Below are 25132 nucleotides of genomic sequence, written 5' to 3'. Positions count from 1 at the left end.
CCAAAAAGAGATATTTTATAAAATTAACAATGTCATTACGAAACAAAGAATGACGTCCAACAGACAATCTAAAGTCAGATAACAGATATGTGCATAAATAATAAGGTCACAAAATGTTCCACCCCAAGGAAGCCCTGATGACCATAGTAAACTGAGTACTATTGACGTCCCAGCAGTCATTCTAGAATTAGATACATGTATATACATTCAAATACTAAGGTCACAAAACAATCATGTATAACATGCTCTCAATGGACATGTGGAATAAGATATATGCATAATTAAACATCCAACTCCAAAGAAGTAATTGAGGTGATGAAGTTCTTCCCAAGGGGCACAGCTTCAATAGTTCCACTATATTTCATGAATATGATGAATGAATTTACCAATACCGGTACACTACAAGGACCAGGGTTAATGTGAGTATATAGCTCTGATTACAAATTTGAACATTTTTTATTTCAGCATGCAACACCCACAATTATCTAACTGAAACCGATTGATAAATAAAACATTCCAAATTTGAATTTATTTATTAATTGATAATTACTTAAACAACTTAGAGCACTTTAATATTGAACAGAGACCAGTCGTGATTGATGTATGTGTAACAACCATGGCATAATAGCTAACGGCAGGACAACACTTTAGTTGCAGTATGTATTTAGCAGAAAGTACAGTTGACAAAGGTGTCTCCCAATAGATCACAAAACGTCAACCACAACCACAGGTGCTTACTGTACAGTTAAGTGTGTTTCAATAATGGCATGTGGTAAAGCAAATAGAAAAACATCCTGTTATTTAATAACACTTTCAGTTGACCCATTTCTCATATCAAGACTTTTCATTGTGATTATATAGGGCAGAACAAACATTTTTACTCAAAAGCTGCATACATGCACATTTCAAAATCTCATTTCATTATTATTGACACTGGGCATATTAAGGTGGGTATAACACTTATTTTCAAGAACCCAACACTTACAGATTGACAAAAAAAGTCTTCAGAACTTTAAATTGAGTGAATTTGTTATACAACTATAAGATTTTGCCATTGATCCACACAAGGCCACTTAGCTTCTTTTCTTAATAGATTTAACTCAATGTATTGACTAGTTTTCAATAATACTGTATGTGCATATAAGGATTGAGTTCCTTCAGAATACTGATGATCAAGCCGTGATATACATGCACTATATGCTATAGCAATCATGCTTTTCAAATACTAAAAGTTTTCTTTTTTTAAATAAATCATGTTTTACATTTTAATTATTATTAAGTCAGAACATCCACCCCTCAATTATTTCATGTGTATGCATGTATTTATTACAACCCAAGATTATTATATTATCTATGTAGCTATAAGTATAGACTATTGATTTGTACAGATGCATATCCACATTCAACAAATTCATGCATACTTATTGAATTTTTTAAAATACCAAGAGGCATTGGGTCTGCATTTTCTCAGACTCAGTGGCGACAAAACATTTCTCAATGTCTGATAATTCAGAGCAAATTTGTTTTTTCTTCCTTCCACATAAATATTGTGTGGAGTTATAAGGTATAACAGTATGTTGGGAAGGGGAGGGGAAGGGAGGGGTGGGTGTGTTTTTTAATTAGAAATCACAGGATGCAGATAATTAAATATAATCTGGATTTTTATTAATGATGATAATTTAATGGGCAGGTTGTATGACTGTTTTTTTAATAATAGCCTGTAATGCGTATTAACTAAATCCAATCACAATCAACTGAAAGATAACATTGCTGTAAAGGTTACGATAATAACATATCAAATCTATTCTTATTACTTTTTAATAATGTTTGTGGTTTCAGCATACAAACTGCAAGTACAGTATTTCAACAGAAAAAATCATCTGTATAGAGACACAGGGTATTTTCATTTTTTTGTAAATGAATAGATTTTTGACTATATATATATATATATATATATATATACTGTATATCAAAAGAATATGTCTATTCACATTTTATTTCATTTGAGCAATTTTGTCATCTAGGTAAAAGCGTGTAATGGATCCTGGTGAATCAATGCATGGTGAGAAAGATTTGTATGAAAACTAATCAACTTGGTTAGTTCATTAATGCAAGCAATAGTACAGCAATAGTCACATGGAAATCCAGAATCATTATGCTAATTAGTTAATTAACATGCAAAATTGTGGTAAACCAAATCTATTACTTCAGAGGAGAAATATACATGCAGTTATTAATATTCAATATGCATACAGGCAGACAAAGTACTTGTTAAAATGAATACATTTGAAAAATAAAATTGTGACATTGACATCATTTAATATCATCTTGTACATTATGCAATTCTGATGGTATGTGCAATTGAATTAACTAATCAAATCAATTAAAGTATTTAAATGAAACATCATATATTAAATTGACATTTAACTAGAAATAGTCAACATTACACTATTAAATTTTATATTTTGGTGAATTATTGGTAAATCACTATAAGCTCTAATTTAGAATATCCAATGGTACCGAAACGTGATCTTGCAGTAAACACAACTGATGACGAAGGTAACACTTCAAGATTGCATGCATGAATGCATACAAAAAATTCAATTGAAAATATTATAATGCCACGAAGGAGATGGAGAGCTCTGTACACTCCATTTGACTGATGGAAATGTTCACCAGGTAGACATTATTAAAGGAGGCATTCATAAGACTCCCTCCCTTCCCTTCCCTCGCCTAACCATCATCACAAATAAGATTTTCTGCACATAAAAAGCTACACTTGGGAAAACTAGCCGTGAGGAATGCTGTGAATATCAATGAGTGCGCTGCATGATTATAATTCTATAGCAAGCAGAGAAACCATTTTTGTCATCTGTTGGAAATAGTATTACTTGTCTCTACTAAGGGAAATGCAGGATAACACATACAGTTTTATTTCTGCCAGTGGGAATTAAGAGATATAATCAGATATATGGCATCCTTAAAAATAGAAGTTTCTGGTCAATAAAATTTTTAGCTGTAAGTTCCCTTGTATGGATGATATTCAAGATACTATTGACTCAGTATTCTAGCTCTTAAAAGACTTTTGAAAATTGGAAAAATAAAATGGGGACAGATATCAATACACACATGTATATGACTAAATACTCTTGGAGAAATCACAAAATCATCATTTCCATAGAAACAACAGTCATCATCAATCATTCAATCAATCACTTGATGTATGATGTATTAGTCTATTGCTATGCAAAATATGATTTTTTTTTATTTTTTTTAAAAATGTTCCCCCGTCTGTTTTAAGGAGAGGGCTATAACAATGATTTACTGTAAGTCAGGAACAAAAGTTTAAGGCTGTACTTATACATGCAGCTACAGGAAAAGACTTAAATAAATGCATCTCGCTGTCAGATTTTTGTACAAGGACATTTGCCGCTACAAAAGTGAACAAAATAATTTAGGTCAATAAAATGCACAGATTAATAGTGAAACTATTTTGATGTTTTGAGCAATTTCATTTAGTCTTAAGTTTATGAACTTGACAGGGAAATAACGAGTTATTAAATTGTTATTTCACATGTCCATGTAGAGTTAAAGTAGAAAGCTAAACAAAAGTAAAAATATTTCATTTTTACATATTTTATATTTCATATCATGAGGCTCAGGCTGAAATAAATGGAATAAAAATACAGGGCCACTGTACTCAATTCAGAGAAAATCAATGTACAAAATGGAATAAAAACAGCATGTTTTGTCTGTTTTGGGGTATTTTATGGAACAGATATATATAAAAATTTTGCTCGGTGACATTTGATGAAAAAAAGATAAATAGTGTCTTACAAGGTACTTTTAAATGTCTAGAATTATTTAAAAAATTACAATATTTTTTAGTGAGTAATTTATCAAGAAAATGTTTTCAATGTGGTCTATGGAAACCGCTGCTAAAATGAACCTAAAAAGTTTGTACACTGTTTACTACTGGTAATACTAAAACGAATAATGCGCTAACAAATGTGCACATGTAAAAAACTTAGTAGAGCATTATACCTTAATTTAGCAAATTTTATTTTATCAGCAAAAATAGTGAAATTAAAAACCAGTGAATAACTAATGTGTGTACAGTATTCAGAAATATTGCCAGTGTACAATCAGAACTTCATCAATATGTATTTTTATTCATCTATTATTATTCTTTTTTATTAAGAAAAGATGCTTCAGAGATTAATTTGTCAATACCATTGTTTAGTTCAGAGAATTCAAATTTCACCATTCTACTTCACATATTTCAAATTATAGGCTGGTTACAAAGGTTGAACAAATTATATATTGTAAAATGATGGGGTATTTCTTGTTGTCCTAAATTATTTAAAAATCTAGGTTTTAACATTGTGTTCTTTGGAACTGTTAAATATTAGGACAAGTTTCTAAAAATACGTCACTGTAACTTAAGATTGCTATTTCATGGTGCCATGGGACAGTAGCTCCATGGTTTTTACATAAAAATCCAATGAACATTGTCACACAATTTATAACTAACTTTCTTAATAAATATGAGTATTAGTTAATTGTCTCAATTGATGCCTCTGTGTTCAAGTTCAAGCAGTAATAAATTCTGTACTTATATAGTGAGATTGTCGTAGCTATCTCATGTTAATCTGGTCCTGTGATTTTTAAGTCAACAGATGACAGGCACAAAGCTAATAGCTTTAGGTCTTTTCCAAGAAATGCAGAATTCTTCAAAACTAGTAATGTCGTGAGCCAAGGTAACTAGGCAGCTCTATGTCTGATCTCCCTGTTCTTAGACTGACACATTAATTAACACTATGCTACACATCATATAAAAAACAAATTATATGTACATAGGGGATGTACATACCGAGTTTTTTATCTTCAATTCATGCTCAACAGAAAACCACAATCTATTTTAATGGTACTCAACTACATGTGCCTGATGGTTACACTTGTTGTGACATATTTATTTTCAACCACAAATACAAGTGCTATACAGAAACATAAGTTTAACACTAGCCGCTTTACATTTATACAGTATATTTTTGGAAAACAGGAAATAATATAGGAGATAGTGCTTCCATACTGCATAGGAAATTATTCCAGCACAGTATGTATGCACACAATCATGTGTACATGTAATAGATCAAGCCCAAACATACCTAACAAAAATAAGGCATTATGACGGCATATGTTTCAGAATTGAATTGTAACTGTAAGACATGGGGGGTATTAGGTAACTGACTTCACACATTGCTGACGTAAATGAGTATGGAATGTTACATGACATTCTTGAGTGGTTGCCGTTATGGTATATGCACTCATTGAAGAAAGTCTAAAGCAGAAAATGTTTTGAATCAGAACTAGATGAACACTTTGAGGTTTGCCACCTGGGACAAAGTGTGAAGCTATATAGAAACGAAGAAAATACGTAAGATCTGTAAATGTCATACATGTTCATGTCAGCTGACAATGTCCAGAGAAATGTATGTTCTGTCTGCAACTGAACACATGTCAGACAGTGGACTACAAAAGAGTTGCTTAGATCATCTTTTTTAGAATGATATTTGATTAAATTTCTAAACTTTAGTAAAATCTTCTGAATTATTTACTTCACTGTATGAACTGTCTAGATAAACTTACAACAACATTGATGGCTTACACAAATATATTACATTGTACCCCTCTCACTACAGCAATTACAAATGCAGAGCTGTGTGTTGAAAGCTCTATATCACGCACAGTATATAAGTTGGCTTCACATAATATTAAAATATGGAGCTGCTCTGCTAAATTGCAAGTCCTGTGAAATAAAGGCATGGCATGGCTATAAAAAATATACCTACCAAGCAAAATAATTGTCAGGCTCCAGCAAGATCATAAAAAGGTGAGATAACGGCCATCAATCAACTATTTTTAATGCAGTTCTTCAACACTATAGAAACTTGTGCAAAGTGCTCTTGTCTTGTTTGACTATGGAGCTTATCAAACGTTTCCGTCAAATAAGCCCCTTTCTTATTGAAGGTATATATATTATGAGCATGGCCACAAATCTCTGAATGCACACTTCTAACTAAAAACTTGCTGAGTGTAGAATCAAACACTCTGAAGCACATCTGCAGTGCAACTATTCTAAGCCTTCCCCTTGATTCACAAAAGTTGGAAACTCAAGTAAAGACAGCGAGCGTTTAAAAGAGCCAATAATGTTTCAATTTTGTTTTAAAAATTACAAACCTATCCAAACTAAATTTGTATAAAGTTTCACTGTTCGTGTGTATTGAGATTTTGATTTTCTAGCTTTATGTATGGAACTTAAAATTAATGATTATGGCAATTATTGGTATTTCAATAAGGATATCTCATTTATTATGCATGCAGGAAATGATCAATACCTCAAGTCAACCTGAGTCGATCTAAGCAGGGGGCTGTAATGGCTTACAGCTCCCTGATCTAAGCATGTAGGTAAAATCTTTTTTTACCTCCATGATCGAAGGCGCCTCACATAAAATATCAAAGCAATACAGCAGATGTTTTTTTTTAAAGAAGTCAAATATAGCTTTATTTTCCAAAAACTACAAAAATATTCTCTAAAATAAGATAATAGTCATCATCACAAAATGAACAAGTTTGACTGCGGCCTACCAAAGCCAGCTATCTTCGAAAAATACAAAAAATGAAAAAAAAATTCACTAAAATAAGAGAATGGAAGTTATCATCATAAAATGAACAAATCTTACAGAGGTTCACCTCACAGAGCTTACATATAAAAGGTAGAAACAGTTTTGCTAGCTGTTTTCTAGTAGAAATTGATAATAGCATTTTTTACCAAAAATGACCAAAATATTCACTAAACCTAGAGAATGAAAGGTATGAACTGATTTAACTCTTGTGAATCTGATTACACAAGATTGACTGCACAGCTGCATTTAAGCATAATCAATATCCGCTCTCTGCAAACCATAAATAGTGTAAGAATTTAGAAGAAAATGTAATAGGCTTGAAAAAGGATTAAAAAACATGAGGGAATGACAAATCCTGATAAATCAGAGCCTAGCAACTCAGTTATCCTTAATCAGTCCAATCAGCTTTATATCATGCACAGTATAGAGTTCAAACTCTAATATCAATGCAGGGATGTCAGACTGCGAAGGTATCAGTACTAACACAGCATAGATTAGCTAGCATGCCTTTACTAGAAGCACACACAAATGCGGTCCAGTTTGGAATATATCACTTGATTTCACATCTCAGCGTGACCTACCTGACTACAGTTTGAGAATTTGAATTATTTGTGAAATAATTTGGCAAAGCAACTGACAACTACACATCTAATACAAATAAGAATTCTTATCACACTATATAATAGACATTAATGCACTGTCTGAATTGGATCAAAGATTTAAACTGACAAGCAATGACAATACCAGAAATCCCTGTCATGTATTTTAATGAGTTTTTAACTTGATGAATGACTTAAAACTGGAAGTGAAATCAATTTAATTTATAATGGTCAGGGCAGACAAAGCATTTATATTGAATCTATGGAATGAGAACACTACCAGCTACACCACTATGCAATTAAGACCCATACAATTCATGTACTCCAAAAACGTGCGAAAATTTTGCTTAATATTCATTTGCATATCTAGTTTGAAAAAAATGGATAGAACTACTTATAAGATCCAACATGAAGGAACATAAATAATGGTGCATTATATAAGTGCCTGTCTCATCCACATCCAGCAAAAGCGGTAAATGTTGTAGTTATTTCAGTGCTGAAACCAATTACTAATTCCAATAGGCTTTAAATTATATTTGCATTTTATTAGGTTCACATCATTTTGTTTTTTTCCTTACTTTGGCATAATAGAACGAACAGCTTTTTTTTTATTAAAAACAGATGAATCATTTTTTGCCAATTATTATCATTGATCTTCAACAGTCTTTCACTGGTAATGTTGGTTGCTGAGCATGCTAATACTTCTTGCTTCTGAGGGCAGTGCACTTAGTTAATTTGATCACTTGGTCAGCCTGGAAATATTTGATTGTATGTAACATAAAACCTTAACTGGATGCATAACATGCAGTCAATCAAACACTTAATTTTATTGAAACCAAATTCAGAGACTTTACAATTACACCGCCAATCTGCCAGCAGGTCTTAAACCATTACAGCGCACTCATTTCAGACACGTAGTATAAAAAGCAATCTACTCAGAGCGAGTCTTATCACAGAAAGACTTGAGATGGAGTGGATAAGACAGTCTTTAATACTCATCGTTGTACAAGCTCATCAGTGTCTTCGACAAGATTAACATAAAAGTTCATTGAACACAGCTCAAAGGCAAATGTTTTATTACAGTCTGCTCACCACGACACTTAAGTAAAAGTGCAATACACAATTCTGTTAAAAGCTATCCTCCAACTGGTACAGGTGCTTAAGTTATCAATTGATGGTCTAAATGTAAATTATTCGATGGAGTGGCTACACCATTTTTTGGTTCTCTAGTTGTTGGACTAATATAGGTGGGTGATAGCCTAATTATAAACAGTTTCAAGGGTTCTCATTTTTCTGGTCATCATGCAGGAATTTGACTAAAACCATTTTAATTTCGCAAATTTTGTAGCAGTGAAAATTGCTATCTAACTGTAAGACTGTCGCTGATTGGCTCCTGAATTGAATGACGATTTTGGTTTCAACAACACCCTGCGGGGAAAGTGTTCTAGGTTCTTCATATAATTACGTGTTCGTATGCAAGGAATTTTTCCCACACAAAATCGAAAAATTCAGCCGAATTTTGTTAGCGGTTTGGCTTAATATTACTCAAAAAAACGCATTTCACAACTTGTCTCTTTATTTAGTTTAATGTCGTATTCAAGATGGCGGCCCCCATATAGTAAATATTGCATTTATTTTATTATAACTTCTGTGTCAGCTGACTGTGTTCACGCAGTGGTTAAATAACTTTTGATGATAGCTTCGCTAACAGCTCAAGTAATAGTTGATGACTGAGTGCATTCAAACATCTAGTTAAAAGTAAAATTCACAATTGATAGGACTTTCTAAACTGTTCATGAATACCATAAAATCATCATATTGCAAAAATTCCTAGCAGTGAAAATTAAGCAGTTTATACATAATATACATACATGTATTTCATTGGGTTTCAAGTTCACAAACTTGGCAGGGAAACAACGAGTTATATTACTATATTACACGTTCATGTAGATTTAGTTTAGCAAATTGTACTTATCAGCGAAAATAACGAAATTGAAAACCAGTGAATAATTAGTAAATGCATTTACAGTACCACTGAGAAGCAAAAGTCTGAAAAAACTAATAAACATACAAACTTTAACCCTTAGAATGCCAAAACCAACTTTTGCCATCATTCACAAAATAAAGCAGCAACATTTTTTCAGTACCTTTCAAAAATTATGCCTATTCTGTCCAAAATAAACAAAAAAACATCAAGTCATGTCATGACATGATAGAGCCAATTTTGTTCAATAGTAAACAAATCTTAAATGAGTCAGCTATTTTGAATGAGAACTTGGAACAAATGCATGTCAATATGTGACATGATGTACAACATACCGGTACAAATGTAGGTGTCAAGTCAAGATACAACTCTAGAACAGCATTGTTAAAACACAATGTCTGTCAGTTGGCCATTTTTAATTTGACAAACGAAATGACGTGTATGAAAGTCTCATTATGTTTAATGAATATACTAAGTGTTAATAACATCCAGATCCAGACCTAGAATTAAGGCTCGATTTTGATGCATTTTCAACATTAAAATAGCAGCCATTCAACCACCTTCAATCAGATCATAAGACAAATGCATGTAAATGTGCTCTTGAATAGCCTATATTAAAACAAAATATCAATCAGTCAGCCATTTTGAATTCAATCTGAAATACAAAATGACGTGCATTAAGAGTGATCAAGTTGAATCAAATCAATACAAGTCAAGAAGTCGGTAATAATTCCCTATACATCAATGTACACTATAACATTACTAATAGGTGAATGAGTTGTCGCTTGCAAGCGTTTTAATATATTTTCACTAAATTATAGATTTCTGTCGGCATGCATGAGATCAACACTTTGATCATGAGCAGTTCAAAGTAATCACAACAACAAATCTCTAAAAATATTAAAAATTACAGTACTATGAGATATAGAGGTGATGTGTTTCCCATGAAATTTTCCATTTTTCCTATAACAAATTATGCATTGCAAGAAAACTTTAAACAAACAGGCACATTTCAATTAAAGAACTGAAGATATCATTAGAAAATGAACAAATCTGAGAGAGGTCTACCTATATGTATAGTATCGGACTTGCGGAGTTCGAAAATATTACTTTTTACCAAAAATATTCCCCAAAATTAGAAAATTGAAGATATCATCATGAAATGAACAAATCTGAGAGAGGTCTATGTGAGGTACCTACATGTATAACATCAAAGCAATCAGAATTGTGCAGTTTTCAACAAGTTGAAAATATCACTTTTTACTAAAAATTACAAAAATATTCAAGAATTAGAGAATTGAAGGTATCATAAAATAAACAAATCTGAGAGGGGTCTACCTGTACTACCTATATGTATAATATCAAAGCAATTGTATTGTATTTTTACAAAAAATGACAAAAATATTCATCAAAATTAGAGAAGGTATCATCAAAATGTATTATCACAAAATGAACAAATCTGAGAGAGGTCTACCCAAGGAATATATACACCAAGTATCAAAGCAACAAAGTTTGTAGTTTTCAAGAAGAAGTCGAAGAAGACAAAAAAATAAAAAGTTGACATGGATGACAACCACGGAGAATGATAAGCTCCGCTTGACAAAGTCGACAGCAGAGCTAAAAAGATTTTTTATTTCTTTTAATTCAAGTATTAGTCTGCATTACTTGTTTTGAACTCAAGAAAAGGAACATATAAAGTCGAACTAAGCTGAACTGTGTACTAGACAGCTTGAATAACCAGGGGGATGAGTGTTATATTACATATGCAGGTATATCCTGTATTAGAATGGCATGCAGTTTTATACACAAGTGTTGTGAGTATCAATGTGTCAAATATCTGTCATAAAAGGTGGGTATAACTATTGATAATGGGAAACATATTGTGTTTCCTGCTTATACACACACTTTTATAATATGGTATTTCAATGCTTGGGTGTTCACTTCACACCCCTTGGACCTGTCTCATTTACAGAATAGGTGCAAGCCCTTTCACCAATGTAGACAGTTCAACTTATTTCCAGCAATACTTAATCAGACAAAAAAATTATAGCTAGCTGTTTGAAAATATTTAATGTTAAAGGGATGACATGCTTATTTGACTTTAGTAGAAAATCTTATTTTTCATTTTAGTATAACTGGAAGGATTATATGTAATTATATTATAGCATTATCAATACCAGTGAATTTTATGACGTCATTGCAGCATATTATTCGCGATAATGTATCCCATTATTGAGCATCAAGGCCTTGTGCCATGGATATGAATACAATGTTGTTTTCAAAAACGAAATAAAGGAGAAACCAAGAAGAGAAATTGTTAGATAACAAGCATTGAATATTAAAATCGTTATCAAATAAAATGGTCCATTACCAATCACAGCGGATTTCAATATTGAAATCAGAAAATTTTGTGAGGGCATCGTTGTTTGCTCTGTACGGTAAAGTGTGTTCGGTCGAAATGTTCCATCTAGTACGCGCACTACTAGATTCCCCAACTGATGCTTCTGTTGTCCTGGTGGCCTCTTGACTAGTTCGCCCTATCGTGTTGATGAAGTGAGGTTAATCGAGGGCGATTTATCCAAGCAAATGTGATAAACGAAGTGGGTGTACAATGTATGTCTACGAGTACAGAGAGACGAATTTGTTTTGTTTTTGTAGTGAGTAGTACCACACAATTTGCATAACGAGATCGACGATGACCAACATGATTTGTATTTCCTCAGCGCTGGCTCCCATTAAATGTCACAGTCCGGACACAATTTGCATAAGCAAAAGAAAGTATCTGTGTTTTCAGGTGTGTATTTTTTTTATTTATACAGTCAGATTAAACTGACTATTTATTCTCCTTCTAGGATGGCTAACACCCACCAGTTTTCCAGCCATGTTCGTTCTCTTGCTCGCTATGCTTGTAAGTATTCGTCAAATCACCGGCCTCCCGTACAATTAGTGTATCCTAGTGCAAGGCCATGGTGAACACCGATATGGCGCACCAGTCACTGTGTGCCGTTTGCTGTGGCGATCACTGCAATGCTACTCCACACCACACATCATTCACTCATTCACTCGCAATGTAAACGAGTTCAATACAATACTATTTGATGGATTAAAACTAGTTTCTTTTTTAGTTTGTCAGATGAGATTGTGGAAACAATTTCCAGAAAGACATTTTAAATTATTCAGATTCACGGGCCAGTTACTGTGAAACTCTCCCATTCACATTTTCTCCAAATTTTCTGCTTTTTAGAGGCAGCAAATCTACTGGTATTGACAACGCTACAAAATAATAACAATAATGAACTCCCCGACAACCCATAATGGACTCAAGCTCACTTTGTGCTCCACATATGTACTCGGCTCACGCCTCGTACATATATGTTGCACAAAGTGAGCTTTCGCCCATTATGGGTTGGTGGGTCGTTCATTATTGTTTAAATATACATACACTGTACTTCTACTTGGTGCGTATATAATTCAAGCCATTTCAGTTTGTTATACTTCTGGGTAATTAGACTTGCATACAGTCTCTTGTTCGTTTTAATAAAATGAAAAATCAAGAGTCTAGAAACAAGAGTCTTGCATTACCGGTGATGATTCACCGGTTTGGGGTTCAGTGTGTGATGCAATGATTGACAGGCTCATTAATATTCCACCAATATTCCAGCCAAAATTGGAGTAAATTTTTCATAAACAATTATAGTTTATTAGAAATTGCGCCAAACCTGAAATCTTGTGATATGTATATTACGTGAAATTTGTGACATCATTGAAATTGCTCTTTGATATTAATAGCAGAGGACATTTGTTTGTTTCAATGTATACCTGGTTGTTGCAGTAACCCTGCTCTTGCCATTTAATACACTGACATAATATTTTATTTTATTGAAAAATCATCAAAAAACAAACAAGAGACTGTATGCAAGTCTAATGGGTAATTTAATACAAAGCGAATGTCACGTAATATTGTAATTATAACTTAGTGGAGATTACCAGAAAAATCATGATTGAATCTTGGGTATATAAGGCAGTAAGGTAGCCTCTATGCACTCCATTTCACTCAATTTGTAAAAATGAATTCGTGACTATGCTATGTGACCTCCCACGGATATTATACTGAAAACCCAAACTAATGATTGCATGATTATGTGTTGTTCGTTGCACTAGCTTCACATGAAAGCATTTGGTCTAGAGAGACGTGAAGAAATGAAGAGATAATTTTCTTTACTGACCAAAGATAAACCACACCCTATGATCTATTAACGTTTTGTGGTTTTACAGGCAGGGTAAGGCCACAGTTAATCCTTGCAAGTGAAAACAAAAAAAAAGCTTGCTTAATTTATTTATATATTTCAATGTATACCGAATGTAACTAGATAAAATAGCCCAATTACAGATATGGAAGCCCCAGTGCATTACAGAAGGCCTACACATTAGAAAGAAGCCAATCATCCTGCAGGAATTTCATTCACTTTGTGTAGATACCTAGAGTTCTGTAATTTGCACAGACAACATCTATCTAGACTGTTTTTACCCGTCTTGTACTATGACACCCCCAACCTCGGCTCACTTTTACACCCAGATAAAATGCCAGTATCCCAATCTTCATTCTGCATATTTAGTGCTGTGAGTGTTTATACTGCTTAGTGTACAGTTAGATAGAGGAAACAAACCCATTATCTCTGATAAGAGGGGACCAAGGTAAACCACTGGACTGCAGGCCTCAGGTTCTATTCAATTGTAACATTATATAAATAGTGAGAAGAACTATGGGGATGAGGAAACTTACCTGGCTAAGCCTGCCTTGGGTAAATCATGTACAGTATTAGTAACCTGGTCTTTACATTGAAGATTACTAGATAGATTATCTAGTATATACACAACACTGTCTGTCTGCAAAGTAAAAGAGATAACACATTATTAAAGGTAGGTTACTCATCCCTTTATCTGATCATCAAGACATGTGTGGGGAAAGTTCTTCATCACATTTCAATTCAAAATAAGAGCTCAAGTAGGTCATGGTACAAGTGAGCAATATAACAAACAAATTTAGAAATGTAGATAGAATCATGAATCTGTTTTGTATTTTTCTGATGTATTATTTACAATGAAGCTTGTATCAAAAGTGTTTCAAAATGAGTTACCAGTAGTTTTCATAGAAAAGCTAAGTAAATGTTTTAGTACAATAGTACATGTAATATGCTCAAAAATAAAGTGAATGTTACATTTGATTTAAAAGTTGTCAAAAAATAGCAGTAACCCACATATTTGCAATCTATATGAAGAAACGGATGATTCATATCCAAATTCACTAAAACAAAACTTTTTACAATAGTCAAACATTTTAAAGTGTGTTGAGTACTTCTGTGGAAGGTATTCAGACACAATAGCCACATAAATTACAGTGTATGTCAACCCAAATACTAAGAGTCTATTAAAGTCATTTAAATGCTTAGTTAATCTAATTTTTCTAATCAGAATTTAACTCACCTCCATTCCATAACACAATATTCTGTGTTTCAGTGTGCCCACTCCTAAATTAAAGGTTTGCCTAAAAGTCAGTTCTACCTTTCAAGCATTTTGAATGGAATTATAATAACAAAGTCAATTTAAATTTAATCAAGAATAAAAAAAAACAGGGTTTTTGATGTGTGCAGACTTAACTGCTGCCTGGGCAACTGATTCATTAAAATTATAGCTTTATTTCAAGTGTATTATGATACTAACAGCTATGCATCATTATTTTCTCCTCAGTGACTGTTAAAATGTATGCAAATGTAATACTGTGAGTAGCCATAGTACATGACTAAAATATAAAATATATACCCGGGTATGCGAGTGCATGCTAGTAGTCATGATCTACTGAGAGAAAACAGTTTTTATTAGCTGCTTCATAAAATAAATTAATAACATCGCCAAACTCCTATTCAAGATGATTAGTTTTGCCATAGACCTTTGCACAAATGTCAATTTTTACATGCACCTGATTGGAATATCACACACAAAAAATATCGGTAGTAGTTTAAACGCATCAGTGAATTCTATAATTTGAATTGTGAATACAAACAAAAGAACATAAATATATAAACATGACTTTTAGTAGTATGTTGATGTGTAACTGCAAAAGTATGTGCACCTTTAGAGTGACCACTAAAATTGTCAATAATGTCAATGTTTTTTGATATTGTATCGGTACTCTGAAATCAGCAATGTAACATTGATGAAACTCATATGTACTGTCACATATCAAGGGTGATTGAAATTGAATCAGCCATTTATGAGAAATGGCAGAGAACACCTTAAATACATTGATTGATTGGTTGGAATAAAACATAAATTCATGTCCACATTCTTTAATGAGCTTAAGTTTGATATGAATTAGATGAGAAATTAATCACAGAGGCAAATGCATACAGTTTAACTTAAATTTAAACTTTTTTTTTTCTTTTAACACTAATTTTTAACAACCCTGACTAGCAAAATATGTGTTCAGAGAGATTTGATGGCAAGAACAATTTCATTGAGTCAGGCATTTTGAATCTCTCCAATCTCAATGAGATCTCTTGAAATGCATGATGTCTTTTGCTGACAATCTCACCATTTATCATCACAATATACTTGATTGCCTGAAGATGAAGTTGTTCTCTAGTTTATTTAACTACAATGCTGACAGACTAATTACATAACTGTGAGGAGCTTACAGGCGACAGACTGCTTTCTAATCAAAATTACAGCACTGTATGGCTGGTTTAATTAAATCGTCTCTTGCTCTCGCTTGATTTTTGTAGACGAAAAAGAACTAAGGGACCTTCTATAGTCTTAACGCATTTCAATTGTATTTTTAGCAGAATTGCAGAAAAAATTAATATTCTTGTTGTGTTTGATCAAAATTATCAAAATAGTTTGATAATCTTCAAATTCAGCAGTTCAAGCTGAATTCAAATTTTGCACTCAAGCACGTTACTGCACACATATGCAATACATTGTGTGAGATTTACTATTATACATGTAAATTATATACCAACTTTTTAATATTAGGATTCATATCAATAATAATATATGACCTCTTTCATTCCTGTCCTTGACCAAAATTTTGACCAGTGTAAAAATGCCAATTATAACAATTTCCTATGACATTTTGGATTCTTCTATCTCTGTTTTTTTTAAGTACGACTAACTTGATATATAATCATCAATTTGTCATGAACCTCCTTAAGTAAAGTTATGACTCAACGAGCTGCATACATTGTTAGTATCATCGTTTTCCAGCAACCAGGTAATATGTATTTGATTTGATGTCTTACTACTGAACATACCTGTAGGCCATAGATCTAGACTGTAAATATTCTATGTATACTAAGGAATGTGGACACAGATTACTCAAGTCAATCTCAATGTAATTGCATTTCCTACAAAATCCATTGCATAATTATCCTGCTGAGAATTGTTAATTTATGTTATTTTATTATGGGCGTTTGTGCCCTCTTGCAAGCCAGGCAAACACCTGTATTTGGCCAGGAACAGATAGTAATCAATCCTGCATGGTTTTGACTTCCCTTAAAATTTTGTACATGTATCCCTACTTGTTTAACTGGCTCAAAATTTGTTGTAGCCAAATGCCCATATGGCTTTTAAATTATATAAACGACTGAACTCATTTTTGTTTGTGCATATTCTATGGTGAAATTTTTTTTTCATATCTCAAAATTGTCTTTTGTCAGACTGAAACGTAATCAATTGTTAAAGATACAAGTCCTAATACTGTTGAAAATACAAAACATTTCTTTGTATACCAGTAGTGAGTTTCCAATGTGATATTTTCCATGATATTCAATGGGAATTTATGTACATAAATGTCTGTTCAGTAACACTGAATACATTGCAACAAATGTCCAGAATTCTGGCTTTTTGAAGCATGCTAGTAAATGATGTGATTTGAAAACATTTGAAAACTGTCTAAACCAGTTTTGTAATACTGCAATAATGTCTCATCCATTCAATCTATCTGCTTAGACTCAGATTTTGATGGATCTACAATTAGCATTTCTAGCATATTTTTTACAAAGTGATAACAAACGAAAAAGATATATATTTACAGTGTGATTAGATTATAAGCACTCATGTCAGGTAACCAAGAAAAAAAGATTGAATCATGATACACTGTATGACACAGTTCCTATACAAGTTCATAGTCAGATTATATAGGAATGCATGTGTACAAAGTTTGCATGCCTGAGTTCTGATTCTGAAATGAAAGAAATGCATTTGTGCATCTCAAGCAGAATTAAGTATGTATCAAGTTAGAATGTAATTGGTAAATGCATGACATATACATTTATGTACATTTATATCATGGCTCTGAAAGGGCACTTTCAACAACAAAATGGCCACCAGAATGGCAATTGTAATTCTGCTTTATGTCACAAAATGATATACATTGTATGTACTAATTAGTACCAAGTTTGAGCAAAATCTATCCATGTTCAAGATCTGGTATCAAAAAGGCTTCGCCCATGAAAATACAGCCACAGGATACACCGCATCACTCATGACAATAACTTACACACCCCACAAGTGTCAGGGCAAGGCATTCTGTCATATTAAAAAATAATCTCAAAGCATAATTTAAAGGGTTTCAAGATGATGCAATAAATTCCCTTCATATGACATAGGGTGACGCATGATTTTTGTCATATTGCATGAATGACAAGGTGTTAAATTTGCACTCACAGATGGTTCTGTTAGATTTATTGGGGTTTTGACAATAATAATACACCTTTCCTACACCCTCTAACAACAAAACATTTCTGTGACGTAAATAAGTGACATGAAGGCCATTCAAAGCATCAATATCATTTTGATCTGTAGTTGTTAGTCAGAGATTGTATTATAATTCTATGGTATATTGGGAAATACATTTAATGGTGGGAAAAAGTACAAATTAATTACCATGTTGAAGCTGAAATGATCACTAACATTTAGATGCACTGAAAATCATTCATGTTTGAATATTAATGATGTATTTCCCATAATTCAAACACATTCATGCCATCATATATGCCACATAATAGATTCCAAAACACCAATAAATATAAAAGTATAATCTCAGTGCCATAGATCTAGAGAAGTTTAGAACAAAATTGATAAAGTAGATGAAGAAGAACTAATTACATGCAGTCATGAGTAGTTCAAAATTTGTAAGCACAACTTGTAATTGTCATTAATATGAGATTAATGATGTAAGGGATAGAAAAGCTTCCATACAGGAATTCAGAGTGACATAAGCGTTGCAAATACCATTGAAGATAGAATTTGCAATGAATTGTTAAAATACGGTGAACATCACTTATTAGATGCAATACATAAACTCTTTAATATTGTTTATAGTTCAAATAACTATCCACATTCTTGGAGCACTGGCCTGTTGGTACCAATCCACAAATCTGGGTCGAAAAATAACCCGGCCAACTACAGGGGAATTGCCATCTCTAGCTGTCTTGGCAAGTTATTCAATAGTATTCTAAATATTAGGCTGACATCATTTTTAGACTCTAATAACATTCTTTCCAGTCGACAGTTTGGATTCAGGCATGATTGTCGAACTACAGACAATCTTTTCATACTAAAAACCCTGGTAAATAAATATCTCTACAGTGGTAAGTCAGAGTGCGCCAATAAACAAAATAACACAAATATTAAAAAATCAAAAAAATTATATGCCTGCTTTATTGACCTTAGAAAGGCCTTTGACAGTGTCTGGCATGATGGTCTATTCAAAAAATTAATCAAATATGGTATAACTGGAAAAATGTATAAAACTATCAAAAACATGTACAGTAAAGTAAAATATAAAGTTAAATGTAAAGAAGGCTTAACAAAACAATTTCAGTCCAATATTGGTGTTAAACAGGGATGTAATCTTAGTCCAACTCTCTTCAATCTTTTTTTAAATGACCTGCCCACTATTTTCAATCCTAATACCTGTGATCCTCCTTATTTAGAAAACTCGCATGTCAGCTGTCTACTCTATGCCGATGATATTGTGATACTTTCTAAAACTAAACAGGGATTACAGACATGTCTTGATAGTTTGGCATTGTATGCTAAAACGTGGAAGCTCTCTGTCAACACTGACAAAACCAAAATTTTAATTTTCAATAAATCAAACAGACGTTTGAATAATGATACATTTTTTCTTGGAGGTATCGAACTTGATACAGTTAAATCTTATAACTATCTGGGACTAGTCATTAGTGCCAATGGTAAATTTAAGGATGGCCTAAAAAACCTTAAACGTAAGGCTCAAAAAGCTCTGTTTTCAATGAAAGCAAAGCTTGGCTCAATACAAAACATAAGTATAAAAGTTTCAATTTCCCTTTTTGACAAACTCATCAGACCTATCCTCATTTATGGTTGTGATGTTTGGGGTGATGAGTTCTCCACTAAATCACCTATTGAAGACGTTCAATTAAGTTATTGTCGGTATCTACTGGGGGTGTCACAACACACACCAATTATGGCCATGTATAGCGAGTTAGGCAGATACCCCCTAGACGTATTTATAAAAAAACAAATAATTAAATATTACAGTCGGGCCATGAATTCTAATAATGCGTTACTCAAGGAAGCTTTTGTGGTTAACCAAAGCATTAAAAGTAAATGGTATCTAGAAGTGACATCATTATTAAACAATATCCAACTATATCATTCAGTTAACAACGGTGATAAACTAACCTCGGCACAAATGAAACAAATTGATTTAGGCATCAAGGATTTATTTCTAACAAGATGGAAAGGTGAGGTCTATAATGATAACCGCACCAAAGCAAATGAGAAAAACAAACTAAGAACATATCGGCTAATCAAATCAGATTTAAAACTTGAGCCATATTTAGTCAAGCTAAAAAACTTTGAACTGCGTAGTGTGCTTACCAAATTCCGTCTTAGTGACCATAGTCTCAAAATTGAAATGGGTCGTCATAAAAAAATCCCACTAAACAACAGGGTTTGTGACATGTGTAACAAAGGTCTAATTGAGGATGAAATGCATTTTCTGCTGGAATGCAACAAATATAATGAGTTGCGTGCCAAACTGTTCAATAAAGCTAAGGATATGATCCCAGCATTTGAAAATAAACCTGCAGAGAAAAAATTCATGGAATTGTTACAGAATGAAAACATTATTATACCAGTAGCACAGTTCATAAGTAAAAGCTTTGAAGTCAGGAAGCAGGGTCTTACTTGACATCTTAATGCCTGCTGTCAATTTTGTAATTTTATATTAGATTGTATTTTAGAGATTTTGTTTTATTTAGTAATTTAGTGATTGTATTTGTTATTTGTTTTTTAGTATATTGTGTTTTTGTTTTGTTTTTTATATATATATATTTCTCCTTGTACTTTGTGACCATTTTCTTTCCCTCCGGGGATTGTGTAAGAGTCAATAAGTAAATAAATAAATAAAAGTCAATTTGACTATGATTTGGTACATGATAAGATACCACACACAGACATGCTCTAGTGAGCAGATAACTGTCAATTTTGAAAAAAGTATACATGATAAATTAGTAGTGTTATTTACAGTGGCTATTAGGTAAAGTACATCAATATATAAGTATTAAAGTTAACTGACATGTAAACCCCAGTTGTTTATACTTGTCAAGTGTCAGTATAATAAAACACTTAGTGCAATGTACATTTTGATAAGCTAGGTGCTGACCACTATAATTATACACATACTTTTGTGTATTGGGGTGGGGTGTATCACTAAGTTTTTATTTAATGCATTTGTATATTGCGCATCAAAATCAAATATTGTTCTGTAGATAGCCAAAAAAACACAGTAACAACACGGATTAGTTGGCAATCACACAATCACTGTAAGGGGTTCTTTATTTGTTATCTGACCGAATTCACTTCATTTGAACAACTAATAACATATTGAAATAGCTTATAGATTGAATAAAACAAAATAATGGAATGAAATGCAACAATATCAAAAGAAGAAGATTGTTATCAGCTCTGGTAGCACTACAGTACCAGGTACACAGTCATACACAGATCCTATCAAAACCACAAATAATCTGCATCACATACGCAATGCTTCAAACACATGCCTAGCAACACAATCCTAACCCTTACATAAAGGTTGGTTACAAACTATATTATCTGATTTTAAACAGTGGTGAATAAAGAGGTCAGTTACTCTAGATGAACTATATTGAATTTGAGACTACTCCCTTCTATTGAACAAAATTTTCAAAGTAAGTATATTACAATGGAATATAAGACCAAGCAATTAGGTGATTCATAAACCAAAAAATGCACACAGCATACTGAATTCCATTTTCAAAAATCAATTTGTGATACCATTATTTCCATTCCTGTCACCTAGAGAGGAAAGTATGTACAAGTATCTCAATGCAACAAAGTAGCCCAGATTATTATTATTCAGGATTATAATACTGTGCGCTGCCAATTATTTAAACAACATTGCTTTTAATTGCTGATCAGTAACACATGCTGCCCAGTCATCAGACTATACAACTGTAACTTGACAGAATTGAGGTCAATACATACTTGTATTATGATTCTTTCACATAAAGAAATCCTGGCCATTTTCATCTGGAGAATTACATATAAGCATATACACTACATATCATTTGGTTGTCTGTGTTCTACACATAACCAAAATGCAAGCATCTTCAACACACTAACCACATTTGTTATTTTTCCTTCTCAAACCTACCACTGCATGTGTATTCAATTTCACTTGTTCAGTCATATTTATTTTACCACAATTAGTAATGTCTGTAAAAGGCTGAAAATACCTTTTTGAATTTCTCAAGACGTTGAGGAGAACCAGAATGCTCCCCCTCGCCTGTGATGGAAAGGTACTTACTTATTATTGCATTTGTTTGAAATGTTTCTGGTGGGTATGTGCTATCTTGAATTTGTTTATTCTATTTATACAAATGTATTAGTAAGTACAAGTGATATTGCCTGTATAAGAAATGCAATTTTGATGTAATTTATAACATTTTTATGAGTGCACAAGTAAGTGCAGGATATTGCCTATAATCATGAGTGCAATTGAGATGTAAGTTGAGAGTGCATAAGTAGTGCAAGTGATAAGACTTGGTCTGACTCTCCAGGGTTGCAGGCAAATACATGTATTTCTGCATCTAGTTATCTTGATTCTATTGGCAATGAGCCGCATAGAAACACAATAATACTGAAGACTGGGTTCAGCAGCACCCTCATTACAGAGCACTGAGGAGGTAGTAACTACAATTGTGTCATTTGTAAGTGGGCCTGTGTTACACAATTTTAAAACAAATGAGGTGGTGCGCAACATGTTTGCTAAGCCAGAGCATAGCAAGCCACTGGTTGTTTCATTGATCAAAGAGTGACAGGGTCCACCAAAGAACTGGTAAAGCTGCTAATAGGTCTCAGACTAAGCCCTTGAGATATACTGACTATAGCAGGACTAAACTGGTCATCATGATTTCAAGTATCAACCAATGCCATTTTGCCTTTGGAGACTACAGTACCGGTAAGTGGGATCTACACTACCAGATTATCAGTGACCAGCCCATCAGGGGCGGGGGACTCCTCAGAACCACATGATGTAGGCCACTTATGGACCCAGAGTTGCCTTTGAGGAAAGCTGATGTTTTCTTTGGCCAGGTATTTAAAAGTTTTTTTCATAGAGACATTTGTTCAACAGGAGTACTGGTATTTTAAACTGAAATCTTGTGATTGGTTAGGACTAAACTTGTTTGGACCACTGCCGCCGGGGCAAGCCATTCACTCTTAGGGCCTCATATTTTAGCGCAGCCATACGTATCACGGAGTATGGTGGACCAATGATGGCTAGATATGATGAGCATTCATTTCCACAATCACCAATCTGGTCGAGAGGCCAGTGAAATAGTGGATAGTGAGAGTGGATTGACTGGTTCAGTGTAGGTGCTCTTAGGATATGTCTTCCCAACAATCAAGATTCTGCATTTTTTTGGTTTCATAGTAAATGCAAATATTACGAATCCCTTTCCAGAAATTAATGTTTTCATGGATTTTGACATGCATCTGGGCCCAGTTAGGCCAGTGCCAGAGCAATCTTCCGAACTAGTCTTGTTTCACTCCAAACCAATTGCATAGATCAGAACTCGAATGAGCACATGTAAGATTTAGTGCACGAGACAGTTTTCAAATTGCGCCTGATTAAGATGCTAGTATTCAGAGCCTAGCAGTGCAGGTCACTGGGGACACAAATAGCATGAACACAGCACAGCTGGACCAGCCCCCAAATGGCAGTTGGTTTTAACTTAAAGATAGGGAACACAAATCAATCCATCAACTCCAGCCATAACACTCGCCTCAAAGTAGTATGGGGAGCTTTCCTCATGAACAAAAGAATCAGGGGAGTGAGCTGCAGAGACAGCAGTAGTCTGCGCATACACTGTTGATAACTGAGGGAGCAAGCCACAGATAGTGTCATTATTCCATTTTTACTTTTCTCAGCAACTGACAATGACCCCTCCACATTGGATGAGTCTAACCGCTAAAATCAGCGTCGCTCAAACATTTGATGCACAAGACAGTGTTGTTGCTTATCTGGGCCTCAGGTAGGAGGCAGAGTGAGATTACAGCCTTGGATTATTTATGACACAAATCAACTGTTGTTGATATGCTTGAATACAATTATCTGTAAACCAAGTTTGGACCTAATCGGACTGCATGAATATAGAGATATAAGCCAAAATGGATGTAATTGGACAGTGTAAATTTTGAATATAAATGCAAAAAAGGACAAAAACTTTTGTTAAACAAAATGGCTATCAGGCAACCATCTAGAATTGTTTTGTGGCATAATCAACTTTCAGTGATAGCCTAGAACACAATTATCTGTGAACAAAGTTTGAACGTAATTGAACAGTGTGAATTTGAAGATAAATGCAAAAACAGACAAAAACTATTGATTTTCATCAAACAAAATGGCTACCAGGGGACCATCTTGAATTGGATTGTGATATAATCAACTTTCATTGACGTCTGTCAACAGGAACAAGAAAAGCAGGATTTGATGCAACTCCCAATATCATCTCCAACATGAGGAATTGCTGCTTTGTTCAGTCAGACCAGTGAACAGTTACTTTTATTGAACACATGACATCATGATTCTGATGGTAGTGATTTATAACAATAATTAACCTCTTTTTGGAGAAGAGCTTTGTCGCACACATTATCTTGCCATAGGCCCTTCTCCACATACAATGTGGCAGTGTTGGGTTTCATAGTTGTTTAAATACAGATAGTATCCAAGAGTAAAAGAATTTGTTCTCAAAAGGTGTTTTTTTTTGTTATTAACATCAGGAACGAGTTTTATTCAAAATTCATATACTATAGAATATGCAGCTGGTTATGTTATAAATGTTTGATTATCTATTATTATATTTTATGACAACCTTGTAAATTAATTTCTACCATAAATATGTGTGGTGGGTGAGAAGCCACATAGCATTAATGTAATATTCCTTACATTATAGCATACTACTCCATTGTAAGTTATGTTTTATGAAATATTAATAATTTCATATGGAGAGAAATATAAAAATCTCTGATTTGTTTTTAAGGTATGGTATTTCTAAAGAGAATTAATTTTCAGCTGAACTGAGAACAATGTTTACAGGAACCTTCCCCCATGATACCCTAACTTCTAACATTAAATATTGATTAAATTTGTTCTCTAATTGAATTGAATTCAATTACTTTGCATTCTATGTTGTGACTCCTCTCAGCACAGTAGTGTATATAATAGACAGCAGATATCAACAACAAGGTGGCGGGTCTAGCATATGGAAAGA

The 25132-nt window shown here is 33.3% G+C and overlaps 1 protein-coding gene across 1 annotated transcript in view; it reads right to left on the bottom strand.

Moving 5' to 3' along the window:
- Positions 1 to 25132, bottom strand: part of LOC100370723 (cGMP-dependent 3',5'-cyclic phosphodiesterase-like) — an 87896-nt gene that overhangs the window by 42295 nt on the left and 20469 nt on the right. The window contains exon 4 of the mRNA XM_085498062.1: positions 14053 to 14156. Coding sequence (XP_085354188.1) covers positions 14053 to 14156 — 104 coding nt within the window. The remainder of the gene's footprint in view (positions 1 to 14052; positions 14157 to 25132) is intronic.

The sequence above is a fragment of the Saccoglossus kowalevskii genome, chromosome 4, assembly GCF_978046115.1.
Source record: "Saccoglossus kowalevskii chromosome 4, keSacKowa6.1, whole genome shotgun sequence".
Lineage (NCBI taxonomy): Eukaryota > Metazoa > Hemichordata > Enteropneusta > Harrimaniidae > Saccoglossus > Saccoglossus kowalevskii.
This window is presented reverse-complemented; position numbering and strand designations above follow the sequence as displayed.